This window comes from Oculina patagonica, chromosome 9 (genome assembly GCF_052425735.1).
Source record: "Oculina patagonica isolate OP01 chromosome 9, crgOcupat, whole genome shotgun sequence".
Classification (NCBI taxonomy): domain Eukaryota; kingdom Metazoa; phylum Cnidaria; class Anthozoa; order Scleractinia; family Oculinidae; genus Oculina; species Oculina patagonica.
Genome location: NC_135766.1, coordinates 14,381,319 through 14,401,432, shown reverse-complemented (window position 1 = coordinate 14,401,432; position 20,114 = coordinate 14,381,319). Strand labels below are relative to the sequence as shown.

At 40.2% G+C, this 20,114-nt stretch overlaps 4 protein-coding genes across 4 annotated transcripts in view; 1 reads left to right on the top strand and 3 right to left on the bottom strand.

Annotated features, from left to right (window-relative positions):
• LOC144666224 (uncharacterized) overlaps positions 1-20,114 on the bottom strand; it is a 249,082-nt gene that overhangs the window by 56,376 nt on the left and 172,592 nt on the right. The gene's annotated exons all lie outside the window — the stretch shown is intronic.
• The window catches only part of LOC144666228 (uncharacterized), a 168,437-nt gene that overhangs the window by 56,270 nt on the left and 92,053 nt on the right, over positions 1-20,114 (bottom strand). The gene's annotated exons all lie outside the window — the stretch shown is intronic.
• Positions 1-20,114, bottom strand: part of LOC144666258 (uncharacterized) — a 193,538-nt gene that overhangs the window by 156,175 nt on the left and 17,249 nt on the right. The window lies entirely within an intron of this gene.
• Positions 127-6,946, top strand: LOC144666610 (uncharacterized). The gene is made up of 2 exons (XM_078528013.1): positions 127-370; positions 446-6,946. The coding sequence occupies exon 2, from the start codon at positions 626-628 to the stop codon at positions 6,944-6,946; it is 6,321 nt and encodes a 2,106-aa protein (XP_078384139.1). The 5' UTR covers positions 127-370; positions 446-625.

Sequence of the window (20,114 nt, the reverse complement as noted above, 5' to 3'; positions counted from 1 at the left end):
GCATGATCAAGTCTTTAAGGCTGGCATGGATAAAACGCATATTTAATGACAACAACGGAACATGGAAATCATATCTAAACCACTTGCTGGATCCCATGGGAGGGTTTTTCTTGTTAGATTCAAACGTCTCGTTTTGTTCTTTAGTATTATTTTTACATTGTTCACACGCGTGAGCAGCTATCAACCTCGTGATCTACACGCGTGACATTGCGTTACTTTGTTTATCATGTGATTGCTATCAAGATCAGTTTACATTATTCTAAGTTTATTACACAATCACCTCGTGTTTTGATCTTTCTACGATTACGTTCTTTCTATTCACGTTTTTTGTCCTGATTTGTCTTCGCTCCACCGGATCAGAGGAATATTTGTAAGTTTTGTTCTTTCAGTGTTTTTTCAAATCGTTTATTAGTTTCTTATATTGTTGTAATCTATTGCTTTTCAGTCGAACCATATTCATCGATAATTGTTTCTATTGTCTGATGCGTTCAAATTACCTCGATCTATTCAATAAAGTAAGCGTTAAATGGAACAAGACTCTGAACTGAACGATTTATTGCTTACATTAGTTCGAAAATAACCGTCGCTCAACTCAACCAAGGTCTCGACCCGAAAGGGAATTTATATGGCCATGAACTCGAGCGAAGATTCAACCCGCGACAGGATGCCTAACGTGACCCTGGACAACGCTGGAATCCAGCATGAAAAATCACTTCAACTTCGCAAAAGTAGAAGCGCTGCGAAAGCTAACATTACGAAGAAAATCAAGGAAATTACGGAGTGCTTTTCCAATTGCGAAACTGTTGCCGATGTTAGGTTAAAGGCGCAAGAGTTTCACGATACCGCGAACAATTTCCGAGACGCCCACAACGCCTATCACGCCACACTCGATGACGAGTGCGAAATTCAAGATTCGCAAGAATATTTCGAATGCGAAACGCAACGAATCGTCAATTTTCAACGAACCCTCGACGAGTGGTTCGCAAAGGCAGAAGATAAACACCGTAGAAAAGTGGAAAGTGAAGTCGATCCACGCGATTCAATCAGCCACGCTGGGTCAAGATCACGTGCACAATCGAAGAAATCTTTACGCTCCGGCTCGCGCGTGTCCGAAACCGGGTCATCGGCCTTCAACGCCAGAACTGCTGCAGCCGCAAAACGGGCTTCACTGGCTGCTGAAGCGGCTTCTTTACGTAAGAAGCAAACTCTCCAAGAAGAAGAGCTGCAATTAAGACATGAAGGACTTAAATACCAACAACAGCAAGAAACAGCTGAATTACGCCTTCAACAACGTAAACAACAACTTCAGCTTGAAACCGAAATCGCCAAAACGGAAGCCGAAGAGGAAGTTTATGCTTTGGCTGAACTTGGAGATCAGTATGCTCAGCGACCGTTGAATAATCGGACTCGTGTCCAGGACCTCGCAACTTCCCCTCCTCTGGGACAGCCACGCCTACCAGTCGTCCTGAACAGGGAAACACACTTTTCCCTACCGACACCTGAAAATTTGGACCCACCTTCAAAGGGTCTACAATCTTCACATGGCTTTCCTGACGAGACCCGGGAAACAACAGAATCAAGAAAGGATCATCAACCAATTCCAGTAAACAGTCAACCTGGAAGACAGTTCAAAATCTTTTCACCTGAAGCGAATCCCTGGACACCAGCAAACCTGCCAAAGTATGAGCTCAGCGATCACCGCTCGTATTCTAACGAAATCAAGCGAGAGCGAAGTCCCTCCTCGAGTAATTCGGCAGTCGGAGAAAAATTCATACAAGATATGATAGATATTCAGCGTCAGCAGCAACAACACAACGAGCAGCTGCTTATGTACATGCAGCAGTACCGCGACCACCAATTGCAACAGCTATTAGGACAACACCAGCAACTGTCCCTAACGCTGACGCTGCCTCATGCCGAGGTGCAAGCGTTCAACGGCGATCCCGTTAATTACTGCAACTTCATCCGATCCTTTGAGAACCTCATCGAGGCCAAGACGAAAAACAGCAGCACGAAGCTGTATTATCTCGTGCAGTATACTACCGGTGACGTCCAAGAGCTCATGAAAAGTTGCTTATCAATGCAGCCAGACGAAGGATACCAGGAAGCAAGGAGACTGTTAAAATCCAGATACGGTCAAAGCTACAAAATTGCGACAGCGTACGTTAATCGAGTCACAAATGGACCGCCGATAAAGCATGAAGACGGCGAAGCACTTCAGAAGTTCTCTGTCCTACTCACGAGCTGCAAAAACACATTGAAAGAGATCGGTTGCCTCAACAAGATCGAGAATCCGGACAGCCTACAGAAGGTAGTGGAAAGGCTTCCCTTCCAATTGAGGCAAAGATGGCGCGATGTTGCTGACGACATAACAAGTAACAAACAGAGAGAAATCACGTTCGAGGACATCGCAAGATTCGTCGAATCAAAGGCCAGAGCCTTAAATCACCCGATATTCGGAAACGTTAGCAGCGAACTGAAGAGCCAAGGAAAGGATCCGAAAAAGCGCAAACCCCGGTATGGTGATAGCTTTGCGACCATTGGAGAGGTACCCGTCAGTGGGGGCAATGAAAATTCTCCTTCTGGAGCTGATTCAACAAAGGCCACGCCCAAATGCCATTTGTGCAACGGCAACCACTGGTTGACTCGCTGTCGTGAGTTTAAGAAACAGTCCGTGGAACAGAGAATTACCCTCGTGCGTAAGAAAGGTCTTTGTGAGAACTGCTTCCAGACTGGTCACACGGTGCCGACCTGTCCGAAAGACAGCTACTGCAAAATTCCTGCCTGCCGAACGAAACACTCAACATTTCTGCATCAAAAGCCGCAAGACCACAACAATGGGAACCTTCCTCCTAACCAAAACCGAGTCAATGAAGTCAATGGAAACGCAGCTGGAAACTACAATGGCAATGCGCAAAATGGCTACGTCAATGGCGATAGCCGCTGTGCTCTAACCGGGGCCGGCGTTTCAACGGTTGGTCTTCCCATCGTCCCTGTAAAGGTTAAGGCCAGAGGTTCAGACACCCCAGTGTTGACTTACGCCTTCTTAGATAGTGGATCAAACACGTCGTTCTGCAGTCATCAACTTATGGAAATGTTGGCTGTAGATGGTGAGAAAACTACTCTTTCGCTGACAACCTTGGGGAAGCAGAACAGCGCTACTGAATGCAGTGTCTTCAAGTTGGAGGTGTTCGACTTGGATGAGCACAGTTTTGTTGAGCTTCCATCTGTCTTCTCCACCCCAAAACTACCGGTTAGTAAAGACAGCATCCCACAGCAAGAGGATGTGAGCAAGTACCCCCACCTCAATGGTATCGAGCTACCAAAAATTGACGCCTGCATTGGCTTGCTCATTGGCAACGACGTTCCTAAAGCTCTAGAACCTAAAGAAATAAGAGAGTGCAACGGTCAAGGCCCTTATGCAGTTAGAACCATGTTCGGGTGGACAATCAACGGTCCTTTAGAACGGAAAGGTAATTCAGCTCGCACAGCGAACTTCATCAGAGCCGACAACGAACTCAGTCAACAGTTTGCAAGGTTCTGCAACTTGGAATTCAGCGACTCAGTCTACGATAAAGACCCAGGAATGTCAAAGGAAGACTTGCGCGCAGTGAGTATTATGGAACAGTCCGTCAAACTCAAAGAGGGTCACTACGAAATAGCATTACCTTGGAGAAACGTCCCACCTAACCTTCCGGACAACCGACCGTTGGCAGAGCACCGCTTGAAGTTGTTACGAAGAAGACTGCTGAAAAACCAAGAGCTCCTTTTAAAGTATTCTTCGTTCATGGAAGATCTGGTGAAGAACGGCCACGCCCGCAAGGTGCCCCAGGACCGGCTGACACATCCTGTCGGCGCAGTATGGTATCTGCCTCACCATCCTTTCCTCAATCCGAACAAACCAGACAAGGTCCGCGTGGTGTTTGATTGTGCAGCGAAACACCAGGGAACATCACTGAATGATCAACTTCTTCAGGGACCTGACTTAACTAACAACTTGGTTGGTGTCCTGACACGCTTTCGGCAGGAACCTGTTGCTCTCATGGCCGATGTAGAGTCGATGTTTCACCAAGTACACGTCAGTCCTGACGATTGCGATGCCCTACGATTTCTCTGGTGGCCGAACAATGATTTGAACAGTGAGCCAGAGGAGTATCAGATGATGGTGCATCTCTTCGGCGCCACATCATCACCAAGTTGTGCTAACTTTGGTCTCAGGCGAACTGCTGAGGATAATCAGCAAGCATTCAGCAAGGAGGCAGTCAACAGCGTCAAAGACAATTTCTACGTCGATGACTGTCTCAAGTCAGTCTCATCTGAGAACAAGGCCATCGTGCTTGTGGACGACCTCCGTCAACTGCTCTCTAAAGGAGGATTCCGCTTGACAAAATGGATCTCCAATTCACGGAAGGTCATCGATTCTATCCCGACATCGGAAAGGGCAGCATCCGTGACAGATCTTCTCCTCGATCAACTACCAATCGAGCGAGCCCTGGGAGTCAGGTGGGATGTGGAGTCTGACACCTTTGGCTTCAAGATAAGCGTGAAGGACAGGCCCCCTACAAGACGAGGCATTTTGTCTGTGGTCAGCTCTGTCTACGACCCGTTAGGGTTTGCAGCTCCATTCACCCTGCCGGCAAAGGCATTGCTGCAGGACTTATGTCGCAAGAACCTGGGCTGGGACGACCCTATTTCAGATGAGGACCTCGTTCGCTGGAGGAACTGGCTTGATGAACTTCCCAGGCTCGAAAACCTCAAGGTTGACCGCTGTTTCAAACCAACCGACTTTGGAGAAGTAGCTTCCAGTCAGCTTCGCCATTTCGCAGATGCTTCCCAGCATGCATATGGTGCTGTCACCTATCTCCGCGTCATCAACACTAAGGGTGATGTCCATTGTTCCTTCCTCATTGGCAAATCGCGGCTATCCCCACTAAAGCAGTTGACAATCCCACGCCTGGAGCTCTCAGCAGCTGTAGTAGCCACGCGATTGGATAAAATGCTCAGAAAGGAAATTGGCATTCCAGTTGATCAGTCCATCTTTTGGACAGATAGCACCTGTGTTTTGGGGTACATCGCAAATGAAGACAAACGGTTTCATACCTTCGTCGCGAATCGTATAGCTGCGATACAAGAAGTCAGCTCCCCTTACCAGTGGAGACACGTCGGCACAAAGGAAAACCCGGCAGACGACGCCTCGCGTGGTCTCTCAGCCGAAGCCTTGCTGAACAACAAGCGTTGGTTAACCGGACCGGATTTCCTTTGGAAATCAGAGGAAGACTGGCCAAACCAGCAGTTCAAAACCTCTACAGTCGCTGAAAACGACCCAGAGGTCAAGAGAGAATCTCAAGTGTTTTCTACCAAAACTGAAACAGAGAAGATTACACTCAACCAACTCTTCGGACGCTTTTCCCAGTGGTACCGTTTAAAGAAGTTTGTGGCGTGGATTCTTCGTTACCGAGCAAACCTGCGAAAGGCGGCTTCACAACGCAAATCAGGATTCATCCCCCGCAGCCAGGTGACAAGGATAGAACCAATAACCGTGGAGGAACTGGACAAGGCCGAAAGGGAAATACTGGTCCATGTACAGAAAGAGAGTTTCAAGGAAGAGATCGCCATCCTAAAGAATTCAAGGGCCGATGTTATAAATGGATGCGCCGCTACTACAAAGAAGATTCAAGTCAAGAAGTCAAGTAAAATCTCCAAGCTTGACCCACGGTTGATGGACGGTCTGCTTCGTGTGGGTGGACGACTTGAAAACGCCCCCCTTCAACCGGACGCGAAACATCCCATAATTCTGCCGACTTCACATCACGTTGTTGGTCTGATTATCAGCTTCTACCACCACGCTTCCGGGCACTCTGGCACAGAACACGTGCTCTCTATGATCAGAGAAAGATTTTGGATCATAAAGGCAAGAGCTGCAGTGAGAAAGTCCCTCAACAGCTGCTTCAATTGCAGAAAGAGACAAGCGCCAGTTGGAGAGCAAAAGATGGCAAACCTGCCGCAAGACAGGATCACTCCTGACAAGCCCCCATTCACCTACGTCGGGGTCGACTGTTTTGGGCCCTTTTTGGTTCGTCGTGGGAGAAGCCAAGTCAAGAGATATGGCGTGGTGTTCACCTGCTTAACAGTGCGCGCGATCCACATCGAGGTGGTCCACAGTCTGGACACAGACTCCTTCCTACACAGCATGAGTCGTTTCGTTTGCAGAAGGGGGAAACCAGAAGTGGTGAGATCGGATAATGGAGGAAACTTCGTGTGCGGCGAGAAGGAGCTGAGGAGTGCCATTGAAGGGTGGAACCAGGATGTAATTTCAGAGTCTCTCCTGCAGAGAAACGTTCAGTGGATCTTCAACCCCCCTGCAGGCTCTCATCATGGTGGCGTGTGGGAACGCTGCATTCGCACCATTCGAAAGGTGATGAATGCTCTTCTAAAAGAACAAGTCCTTGATGACGAAGGTCTCTCGACTCTCATGTGTGAGGTGGAAGCCATTGTCAATGGTAGGCCCCTAACAAAGGTATCTGACGATCCAAGAGACCCCGAAGCCTTGACGCCAAATCACCTTCTTTTACTGCGGTCAGGCCCCGAAATGCCTCCTGGTGTCTTCAGAAAGGGAGATCTTTATTCCCGTCGGAGGTGGCGACAAGTCCAGTATCTGTCGGACGTGTTTTGGCGAAGGTGGCTAAGGGAGTATCTTCCTTGTCTGCAAGAAAGACAGAAGTGGCCGCGATCGACGAGCAACTTCGAAGTTGGAGACGTCGTACTCGTGGTAGACGAAAACTCCCCAAGAAACTCGTGGCCTCTCGGACGTATCACGGAGGTGAAGCCAAACAAGAGAGATGGGCTAGTAAGGAGAGTCTCGCTGAAAACCAAGACTGCAGTCCTGGAACGTCCCATCGACAAGATAGTTCTTCTAGAGGCACCTAGGCTCCACGAGAGCAGTTAAACTCAACGGAAGAGTCAACCTGTGATGTCAAATGAACAGTTATTCCTGATTGACTTGATTGACAGTGCTGATTTGAGAACAATTACTTAATAGTCTTTACCGTTTGAATCACTTAGCTTAGTTTAAATGCTTTAATGTCGCATTTAGGGGCCGGTATGTTAGATTCAAACGTCTCGTTTTGTTCTTTAGTATTATTTTTACATTGTTCACACGCGTGAGCAGCTATCAACCTCGTGATCTACACGCGTGACATTGCGTTACTTTGTTTATCATGTGATTGCTATCAAGATCAGTTTACATTATTCTAAGTTTATTACACAATCACCTCGTGTTTTGATTTTTCTACGATTACGTTCTTTCTATTCACGTTTTTTGTCCTGATTTGTCTTCGCTCCACCGGATCAGAGGAATATTTGTAAGTTTTGTTCTTTCAGTGTTTTTTCAAATCGTTTATTAGTTTCTTATATTGTTGTAATCTATTGCTTTTCAGTCGAACCATATTCATCGATAATTGTTTCTATTGTCTGATGCGTTCAAATTACCTCGATCTATTCAATAAAGTAAGCGTTAAATGGAACAAGACTCTGAACTGAACGATTTATTGCTTACATTTCTTTTTAAACTGCAACTATGATATAAAGGATTACAACATCTTCTCTCAGTTCTACAGTGAAATGCTCTCATGGTGGTCGGAGTTTCGTGATTCCTTTGCCTCTCAACGAGATTGGCAAAATATTATTTGGAATAATAAGGAATTTCGTATTGAAAAAAGATCAGTCTTCTACAAAAAGTATTTTGAGGCGGGCGTAATTCGTATCCAAGACCTACACTTTGATTCAAATATAAACGATGCACTCAGCCACTGGTAAGACAAGATAACCAATATTAGTTATTTGCAATGGGCTGGCCTTCGCCATTCTATACCGCCCTTTTTAAAGAATATTATTTTCTGTCCATCTTTAGCTCCTCCATCCTTTTTTATTGACGATAACATCTTTGACGTCAGAAAAAAGAAATCAAAAGACTATTACTCACTTCTTGTTCGCAAAATAGCACAATTTCCTAATATCATAAACACTTGCAGAACGATTTTAACTTTTCTATCGATCAGCTGAGACAAATCTTTAGTCTGCCACACTCTGTTGTACTTGAATCTTATGTAAAAGGATTTCAATTCAAAGTGCTCAACTCTATTCTATACACTAATTCAAAATTACACAGAATAGGCTTTAAAACAGACGACCTATGTTCATTTTGCAAGGCAGAACCGGAAACCTTGTACCACCTTCTTTATCAATGCTCCTTTGTTAAACGATTCTGGAGTGAGTTTCAAGGTTACTGGCACCAAATCTCAAATCAGCAGGTTCATCTTTCCCTCCAAGATGTTTTATTTTGAATAATATCCAAACCATTCCCTTTACTCAACTTACTGAACTATTTTATAATCATTGGAAAACTACTTATATGGGACTGCAGAAGATGCCAAATTCAACCCACAATTCAAGAATTTCGTACTAAAATTGCCATTAAATATGAAACGGAAAGTAAGCTCAAAAAGAAAGATTATTTAAAAAAAAGTGGGTACTAATTCCAAATTAATTTATGTAATTTCCTTTTTTGTTAGTCACGTAGATGGCATCATTATTATTTGAACTATTTAAACAGCACGACAACTGTAACTGTCTTTTTTTTCTTTTCTTCCTTCTTTTTTAGATATTCTCCTATCTGTTGTATCTCTTAATACTCAAGCTTTGTAGTATTGTTAGTATTAATTTTTGTGAGCAGTGTAATCGCGTTTGTATCTTTCATGTTAATAATCTATAAGTAAATAATTTTGGTACTGTTAGTTAATATATAAGTGTGTTCGTCATCATCGTATTTATAGAGTTGTTATCGTAAGCTAACTATATATTTATCTCTGATCGTAAGTTAATTGTAGGTAATTTATTCTTCTGTAAGTAACTTAAATGTATGTAGCGTATATCATTGTAACTTATTTTTTGTTAGTAATTATTCTAGTTTTGTAGTAATGTTAGTACGTTTAACGGTTATAATGGACAATGTAGACGCGCTTCATGTGAATTGTCGGTACTGTTAGTTTTTTAGTATGTTTTGTAATTGTTGTGTCAAATGCAGAATAAAAAATAAAAAATAAAAAATAAAAACAATTAAACTTGCCAAATGTCTTCGGTGCCGGTCTTCTTTTTTTTTCAACAACGGCGTAGTAAACCGACAGAAAGACTCGTTTTTCATGCAATCATATACCAGTCACTTTAGCCAGTGGTAACGCTGCCTTGGCAAGAAAAAGAAGCATGCAGAGTGGTACCCCCAAAAAAACCTCTTAACTTTATGGTCCGCGTTGATAGCAAATCGCCTGAACGTTACTTTGTGCTGATCTTTCGTTTATTTTAATAAAACAGTGACTCTTTTTCTAGATCGAACTGCGTGAGTTTGAAATTGTTTTTTGTTTGTATTAAACTGGGATTATATACGTCTTATTCTTAAGATATTCAGAAATATGTTTTTGTGTAGATGGGGTAACCAAATCACTAGTACTAGCTGGGGGAGGGGAGGGGGGGGGGGTATCGAAATATTAAACACACGGCAGCCTTGCTTGAAGGGGTATAGTTTATAGTCATTCAAAGACAATCCTTATGACCTGAACCCTTGACGTTATGTTTATTTCTTCATATACAATTCAGTGTTTTGCTGCCAGCCCTAGCAGCAAACTAATTTGCTTACATTTTAACCATAACTGACAGCTTAAAGAAAAAAAAACTTGAAATAACCTGAGCCTTCTAATAATCGAATGATATATCCCCAATACAACACTAACTTGTGCGATCCACTAGGTGAAATATGAAATTAACTTAAAAGTACAGTAAATGAAAGACTTTAGATTAAATAAATGTAAAACTTCGTAAAACATTGCTGATATAATTGATCTTAAGGTGATTTAACCAAGGTAAAACACTTCCAAGTCGTCAGGTGTGAAGTTACGAGTCCCAGCTAGGATTGTGTACTTGTCTTGTACTCCACTTGGAACAGAGTAGGCGTTGTATTCGCCAAAGTCCGTGTATGAATTACTGTTGCTGTTTGCATTGTCTGCAATGTAGATGTCATACCCATCACCAAATGTTGGACCATAAGCTGAGCCCCTGACAATCGCATATCGTTGTATCTTCACTACGCTCTTGAATGGCCCCAGTCCTTCCTTGTTGCGTAGCGAAAATATGAACGCGTTGGAAGTGGAAGTATAGCCACCACTGCTTTCTGAAAACAGGCAAAATAGAATTACTAAGCACGCATATCATAAATAAAATTTATCTCGTGATATTTCTACCAAAATTTGCAACAAAAAACGTGATAGAGATTTTTTTTCTTTTTTGCGTTGCTGACCCGACCTGTGCCACATTTTCTTAACAAATTTTATTCACTCGAAATAAACCGATTTAAAGAGAGTAGACACGCTTAATACCCTTCAATTCACTTTCTATAGTTTTGTCTATAATATTTTCGGTTGAATGTTGAGTGTGAATTCTGTTTTGAGAAACGATCGATAGAAGCTGATAGACGAATTGTTCTTAGGGGAGGAACTTAACCTCTACATACGTGAAAGTTTTGGAAAATCATGAGAGGATTTTTTTTTTACATGCCCGGAAGCTTGATTCAATTTTAATTAAACCAACACCTCTCAATTCCTATTTTTTTTAAATTGAATTTATATTCTATGTCTTTTTTCACATTTTTACAGTACACAGAATTCCACTTTTTGCCTGCAGTAAGAGAAGCATTGCCTCGCTACCACACAGCCAGTATGCAATGAGATACAGACATGGAATATTCTATTTACCCCAAGGTATATCGGTGTATCCTCCAAACACGTACTGTCCCTTTTTGATGATGGTAACCGTGTTACGTTTCCCATCACACCTGCTGTGGAAGGTACTGACAGCCCAGCCGTGAGTGGGGGCGCGGTAGCACAGCATCCAACGAGGGTGACTTCCAACAGCAGGCGTCAGGAATTGATGAAGGCGACTTTGATAAAGTTCATTGTATGTTAGGATAGTTGAGTTCATCCAGTAATCTGAAATGAAAGAAGAAGTTGTAATCAGTACACAGGATGCTTTAAAGTAACGAAAAATTTCATCATTATTGAAATAACGCTGATAGCATGTTTGATATAAACTAATTATCATTGCATTTTAAGTTGTTTTTTGTTTTGTCTTTTAAGCGAGGAGAGATCGACGGGTGGCAGGGGGAGCGCAGGTGTACCGGGATGAATAGCATGTTCGATGTTCTGTATATCGGCAAATATTGCATACTTTAAATTTGATCTCTAGGACCGTATATTCACTTAATTTAGGCTGTTAGTATCAATTATACCTTGATTTTTGATAAATTATTTCTTTCTTGAGTATAATGTATTTCGTTTCGTAAAGCGCTCTACACATGTTTATATGTATATTTGGCAGGAAGGGTGGTGTAGTAGTAAGTGCGCTATACTCCGGATCGAGCGGTACACGTTCGAGCCCTGGCTAGGGCACTGCCAGATGGATAAATTGACATACAGACAGACGGACAGACGGACAGACAGACAGACAGACAGACAGACAGGCAGACAGACAGATACATCATGTTGCTTCAGGCTATTGATGGAAACTTCTCAGCTTAGCAAAAACAAATAGCACGGAAAGACAATTTTTAAGATCACGATCAGGAAGCAGAGAGGCACTTGAAGTAGAATATATTAGACCTAATTAATCTCCTTTTTAGGCCTTTCGTCTACGACAGCTTCTTTCATCATTTGCATTTTAAAGTTTGAAATGGTTAGCGTTTGTAAAATCGCCTCAACCTTGACGAATCTCCGTTAGCTAGTGGAATATGTATTTGGATGTTATTAATCGAGCAGAAAGTCTGAATGGGATAACCGTGACCGAAGTCGTGATTACAGATTGAATGCAGTGAGGTTTGCGTGTAGGTTGGCTTGGTCTCGTGGCTGCTGTAACGTTAAATCGAGAATTGTTAATTATTTTTACTTTCTTTTCTTTTCCAGTAATTTACAAGCAATAATTTCTGCATGCTGAATTGCTAAGAGCACGTCACGTTATCCAAAAGTAGTGCAAAAAGTGTAAAACGTGAAATTGATGATTGAGAGTCTAATTCACTTAAGAAAGGTGTCCGTTCCGCTCCAAGAGGTTGTGAAAGCTTAAACATTTGACTTTGTCTAGTACCTTAGATTTTCAGAGTCGGAAAACGATATCTTTACAAGATTCGAACTTAATTTTTTTCAAAGACTATAAGTTAACGCAAAGTAACAAACAACAAAATTACCCATAATCGACAAGTGTGAAAGACGAAGGAAAACACAAAAGTAATGGAGAAACATAATAACTTAAAATTAAGCTCAGGTTCGTACCTGGGTTTCCTGGTAATACCGCGTAAATAATGGAGAGGGGGTCGTATTTCGCTACAAATAATTCCTTGAAACAAACACGAAAGCCAGTAGTCTTGTTGATATACTGTGAAAGAAAAATGCAATTAGACCGCACAGGACAAAAACCTAATTAAAATTTATATCTTATGTCACCTTGCTTAACAAAATTTGAAATCATAGGAACATAAAAAGGATTGTAAATCAGTTATCCTACCTCTACCCAAGCAGCTATATCATTATAAGCTGGACTTAGATGGCCTCCTTTTGATGAATGTTCAGCAGAAACGAACACCTCTGGGGTGTTGTTGTAAAAGTTGGTAAAGTTGACGTCCTTTAAAAAGACAAAAAAAAATATTCAAACCCATTTAACTTTCTACACCCACAAGTGTCTGTCATTTATCTTTTTTTTACTGCAGTATATTAATGAGATAGAAAAAAGTTCAGATGACAACTAACCTTGCAGAACGCGTTATTATTATCGCCAGGAGGGGGTTTATTGTTCTTAAAGTAGATCGAATTATGTTCTGAAAAGGGAGACTTGTGAAGATCCGTAAACGCCAACCAATTCTATAAATAATAAAGGTGAAAAGATATATGTTAAACATTAGGTCTGTCATTTGGTTGATGCGGCCGGTCGCTTGGTCAGTCAGTCAGTCATAGACATAGACACAGATGTCAACTAAACTTTATCTAGACACAGTTTAAAAAAAAAAAACATCAGTTTGAAAAGATAAATTTTCTTTTGTTCGGCTAGCTGAAAACCTTCCTCATCCAAGCATCTCAAAAAGGGCATCCACATTAGCGGATGGTTTTTTTTTTTGATAAACTAGTTGGCCAGAAAAGCTGTGTATCAAACACTTACAACAGAAATGTTTTTGTGGGATCCTGCGTAGTTTTGTAATTCTCTCAAACAAATTTTACAGGACGATTGTGTGACATCTTCAATCCACACACTGGCAGCGTCATGCTTTAGTCCGGAATGGTGGTGCTCAGCAGTCACAAACACTGAAGGTTTAACTAAGAATTTTCCCTGGAAAACAACACCGACAACCGTAGTTAATTAACAGTTAACGAGGTGGACAAATGCAATTAATTAATTAATGAAATTTGCTTTACAAAAATAAATATTAATTTTACGGATTAAATTAAGTCAATAAAACAAATGTATTCAATACAACAACGAAAGGTGTAAGAAGACGAACATTAATATGCTTATGCGCATGTAGCTTATGTTCTTTACTTTTAATGATTAAAAGAAAACCTTTTTAACCCTCGGACGTATTAACAAATTCATACCCCACCGTCGTACACGAGGTGGGGTGGGGGGGGGGGGGTATTTTTTTTTTTGATGCAGCCGTCTCTCAGAGTTTTCGTGCATCGAATTGTTTTGCACTGAATATAGAGCCCGTAGCTTACTCTACAAGATGACATAATTTTGATAGGCTGTGACGTCATTAGAGCTACCATCTTGGATCCGCCATCTCGGATCTCAACATTTCAAAGTATTTCAAACCAGAATGCTCATGAAATGTAAAAAACAACGAACAAATGGTACAATTTCGTTTCAAAAAACTGAAAAATAAAGAAATATGTTACAAATGACGATTTGTGGCAAGACCAACTTGTAATCATATCATGGATATATTGTAGACATGTCGAATTTTCCGCACGGGATGAATGAACAGCTTCTTCAAGTTTCAGCATTGTGGAATAAATCGTATTTCAAAATTTCGAAAAAACCTTACGGGGGAGTCAATCCCCACTCCTTCCTTGTATGTCCGAGGGTTAACATGCAACTTTCATCCTCATCATCATGTCTCAACGCGCCAGTAGGCGCATAAGGCAACTTTACTGACCATAAAATGGAAATATTACTGGTCAAATACAGTTGTAGTCTTGCTATCTGGAAAAGTACCAGGCATAAAAAAATGACAATTTGTGTCGGCATCAGTTAGGTGACTAATTACGTATAAAATAAAAATGTTCTGTAAGTAATGTAACGGGTCTAGGTAAGAATAAAAACAAATAAAAATAATAACAAATCAAATTTGACCTTAAAATGTTAACCACACCAGTAACATAGTGGGCCTACACGACATGTGTCCTGCCTGTTTTTTCGTTGTATCTTTTTTTTTTTTTTTTTTTTTTTTTTTCCAGGAACGCTTTAGACACGAAACCATGTACACTGTTTGGAATGCTTAACCCTATCCACACCGGAAAGTGCGGATAGACGGAAAATGCCCAAGCTGATTTTTCAAGATTCAACCAAACGCTGCCAAACTTTGCAAGATTATGTATCTAAAATTTATATGGGAATAATTTGTTAGGATAGGTGGTTGTGTCATGAACTTTGCTATTAAAGATCAAATAAACATAAATTTATATATTTATTTTTTCCAGGTGTTTTTTAATAGCGTTATAAACATATCCCGAAAATTCAAAGCAATCGATCGAAAATATATTGCAAGTTGAAAAATGCTTTTTTTGGTCTGCATAATCGTAGAGTGCTTGGAGAAATTGTCGAAAAATTGTGGGAAATAGAAACTTGCGAATATCCAAAAAAATCCCAATCTGAATAGGGTTAACTACTGAAGAGACAATCAGGGAAGGGAATTGAAGCGTTGCAGTTAAAACGCGTGAAAATATTTTGCTTTATGTCACGCTTTGGCTCGCGATTATTGCAAGCTATGTTTAAACCTCTCTTGCGCCTTTCTCTGGAAGAAAATGAAATGGAATCCAAAAAAAACGTATCTCAGTCCCTTATATTGAATTTCTATATGCCGCTTACGAATTTTGCAAATCAACATTTAAAATAGTAATTTAAAAGACGGTTTACGCTCAACATTCTAGCAATAAAGGGAAAATAAGGTTATCCTAAAGAGCTCATAGCATGGTCATAGTTAAACTGACAAACGTGTTACAGTTTTAGCTCCTAAACTGACCCCGCGAGAGAAACTAAAAACCTAATTTGAAATTTTCCATATTTTAGTTTAAATGGGCGTTTCACGTCAGTTTATACAAAAAATAACACGTATTTAGCTTTTTTTACGATTTTTGACATTAACTTTCTCGAGAAAGTTTTACGATTTAATAGCGGGGTCAACTAGAGAAATGTATAACCTTATTGAAACAATATACAGAAATGTTACCGTGCTATAAAATGTTTGGTAAATAGTTTTTTGCACTTATTGCTCGATCTCTCAGAGGAATCTTTCGTAACAATTATTTCCATTTACCAATGGAAAGTTGACAGCTTTACAAGTCGTTCCAGTCCACCATTGTGACATGCGCAGTTTCCCGGCACTTCCACCCACCGGAGCCCCTTGGTACGCCATCCAATCGACTGTCACGTTAGCATGTGAATTTCGCTCGTTGAAGCCTGCCGCCATCACACAGGCAGTAAATGAATGGTAACTGGCATTTTCAACCCATGACACAGCGGCATCATGAACATATGACTTGTTGCTGGTATCCATATGATTGATAGTGATCTGCACTTCAATGGATTTGTCGGGATTGAACAAGGAAGGGTTCAAACGAATTACTTCGCAATGAGAATACCCCAATGTTGGAATATGTGGCATGTGCCGACGACCACGTTGGAATTGAAATCCTTTAAAGCAAAAACGACATAAATCACACATGCAAATATATATTTTCCACGACTTCAGGGCCCAGTTGTTCGAAAGCCCGATCTATAACGCTAATCCACGATTAAACCAAGGATTAAAAAAATAACACACAATTGCACTAAAAATTCTTAACTGTATTAAAATGTCAAAAAAGAACAAACGACAACTTGAAAAAAAATAACCAATAAGCAAGAAGGAAAAGTTTTCACCGTTGAGCTGAAGCTTTTTGTAAAACTCTTCCTTAAGGAGTACAAGCAGTATATAGACCTCTATTTATAGGGTGTTTTAAAAGGAAATATGTATCTTTTGGACTACATTATTACAGCCTTCGTTAACCTCCAGGAAGGGGTAAAAGGATACATATTTCTTTATTGTCTTGTATCCTCACTATCCGTATAGTTTACAGTTGTTTATGGTTAGTAACGTACCTCCAATCGTCATGTAATCGACTGTAATAATATCTTCACTCTTCGGGTTGCTGTTGTAGTTTCTAGCACACACCTTCATGTCTTTTGTGGATGAGTGCTACGGAAATATGAAAGAGACGTTATCATAAACAGGCTAAACATCGTTTTCTACCTAGAAAAAGGAAAAAAGTACCGTACTTCCATAAATTTAGTTTGATAAAAGCTTCAATTAACAATTATTCGATCGCCGAAGAAGAAGTGAATCTCGGGGAATATTCCCCTCGACAGTGCCGAGATTCACGGAGCCTTTAGTCTTATTTTCAGAGGTGAATATCAAGAATCAGTATAATTTCCAGTTGTGAATTCAATTCTGATTTTTCGAGAAGCTCGGAATATGACGATATATTCACTGCGCTAGTAGGTGAATATAGCATTGCAGGGCTTGGATACTAAGCCATGCCAACTTTGCCATCAGGCAAGTAAACATGGCGTCGTTTGCAGAATGAAATTTTCGCTCATTTGAAAGAAATGACTCCAAGTCATTGATGTTTAAACCACTGGGAATTTCGCAAGTAAACTACCAAGGCTTCTGGACCGAAAATATTTTCAAGAGATGGTTTTCAAAGCATTAGAGTTGATCGTAAACAAGGTTGTTGTGGAGATCGCACTCGGCCATGTAAAACTCAGTCAGATCGATTGACAAAACCGTCCAAACTGTTCATTTCAAGAGGAATCACACAACTGTTCAGAAGTCACCAACGATTCAACGAAGCCGGTATCACACATCTTTCTTTTCCGTACGTAGTGTTTATTATTCAACAATAATCACTTCGCCTTCGGAGAATAATTGTTAACTAAAAAACAAAGAACTAAAACACGGAAACAACAAACACAAGTGTTCGCTTGCATACGAGTAAACAAGTCGAATTCATCAACTGTAAATCTTGTACCATTGATTAATTGTTGGCGACTTCTGAGCAAATTGTGTAAATTCCCTAAACATGAGTCAAGAAGCTCTGATCTAAAGAGAACTGAATTTTTTTTGGTCAATTGCTCTGCTCTTGAAAATGTTTTCGGTTCAAAAGCCTTGGTACTCAATTTTCAAAATCTTAACTGTTTTGAATACTCCGGACTTGAAGTGATTTCTTTCGAATGAACGAAAATTCCATTCATTGCTTGCCTAGATGAAAAAGTGGCATGGCTTTGTAGCCAATCCCTGAATACTATATTCACCTCCAAGCAAGCTGAATATATCGACATAAACCAGAGCTTCTTGACCAATTAGAATATCGCATTCTTATATTCACCTCTTCAAATTAGACTAAAGCATAATATATTCAGAATATGTTATATTGGAATATTTAAAGATTCATTAAAGGCACATTGTCACGGGAATTTTAATGCTTTTCTGTAAAAAGTACTAAAATTAGCGAATAAGGCCTTCTCGGACATGAAATGCACCTAGTAAGGCATTAAATGGCTTGATTGACCGGGATTTTAATTTTTATAGCTTTAAAGACATTCATAATTATAATACTCGTGGACGAAATGACATTTGTAGGCCCAAGTCATGTCGCTCCTGGGGCCAGAACCCGGCGTTTTATTAATCAAGATGCTCACGAATGGAACATTTTACCCGACAAAGCAAAAAGCGCATTTGACATTTTAACTTTTAAAAGACATATTAGAAGTATTTGATAAGTTTTTTTAATTTCTTATATTCATTTTTTAAAATTTAACTTTTACTTTTTAACCATTTTTATCATATTTTTTATTTATTTTATGCAGGGCCCCACTGAAAACCACCTTTTTGTGACGTGGGCTCCCTGCTAAAATATCTTTTTTATTATATATAGATATAAAGTAAGTTGTTGTTGAAGGAAGAAGGGAGCCATAATAATTGTTACGTGTTTTTCCACAAGTCCACTTTTTCAAGTTGAGATTTAAAGTTCTTGTGGACAACACAATATTATCACTTGTTTATCGCTTCAGTATTAACTTGCATGGTGATATTTAACAAAATTGGACCACCGTTCGTAGTTTCCAAAAATCTTTAAGCTCTTGAGTTTTTTGAAGTGAAACTGGCGACAGTGGTGTCAGTACAAGCTCGCTCTTGAATGATACATACAGCTTACCTCGATCCACGCTGTAACTGCATTACATTGAGACAAATACGGATATGTATTGTTGTAACTGTACTTTGGCGTCACGACCACCACAGGAGGAGCAAAAAACGCCGTTGTAAAGTTTATCGTCTGAAATGTAAAATATGAGTATGCCTGTAAGTCTGGTAACTTATGAAGTAAGATAAATGAAACACTCAGTGAACACATTTCAGAAACAGTTCTGTTAAGCCTGGTTTTCACTAGCCTGGCAAGCTCAAGCGTAAGAATAACAGCTCGTATTTCACTGCGGAAACGGCTTCGACTCAAGCAAAAGCATAAATGCATTGCTGTTTTATGCTTGTGCTTGTGCTTGCGGCAGGCACAAGAACAAAGATCAAAATTTGTCCTTTATGCGTGATTGCGCTTATGTTTGCGCTTGTGCTCGCTTCGCTAGTGAAAACCTGGCTTAACAGAATTTTTTTCTTGCGCTTCTTTTAGTTGAAAATAATTAATGAGAATTAGTGAGACAGAGACAAAGACAAAGAAAAAGACAAAGACAAAGACAAAGATACAGATAGAGACATTGACATAGATAGAGACATTAACATAAACATAGACAGAGACAAAGACAGACACATAGTCACTGACATAGACATAGACATAGACATAGACATAGACATAGACATAGACATAGACATAGACATAGACATAGACATAGACATAGACATAGACATAGACATAGACATAGACATAGAAATAAATATATTATTAATTTTTAAAACCTCCAGAGGTGAATTTAATTCTCATTGGTCGAGAAGCTCGGACTATGATTTAATATTCACCGCGCTAGGCGGTGAATATAGCATCTCAAGGTTTGGCTACTAAGCCATGCCACGTTTGCCATTCAGGACAGTGAACATGGCGGCATTTGCTAAATGAAAATTTCTCTCATTTAAAAGAAATCACTCAAAGTCCTGGATATTTAGAACATTGAGAATTTTGCAAATTAACTACCAAGGCATTTGGACCGAAATTTTTCAAGAGATGGTTTTCAAGGCGTTGGAATTGATCGTAAACATGGTGGTTTTGGAGATCCCACGCGGCCATGTACTCAGTCAGATCGACTGGCAGAACATTATTTAGTTATCTTCTCACTGGAGCTAGTAATTTCGAGAGGATTCACACAATTGCTCAGATGTCACCAATGATAAAACAAAGGTACCAGATATCTATTTGGCAGTGTTTGTTTTGTTCCGTCTTATTGCTAAAACTTGAGTGTAAATAACGATTTCAATCGATGAATTAAACTAGTTTACACGTATGCAAGCGAGCACTTGTGTTTGTTGTTTTCGTGTTTTTTGTTGTTATCCTGTAGTTTTTTATATTCACCTCTGAAAATTATACTTAAACAATTATTCGCCTCAGGCTCAGTGATTATTGTTGAATAATCCCCGAGACGAATAATCACTTCGCCCTCGGCGAAGAATTGTTAAATATATATAGCTGTGCTTTCTGTGAGTATTGTTTTTAGTATTTCGCTGAAACCTTGTGGTCAAATTTCGAATTCCTTTTCAAATACAAAGGTCT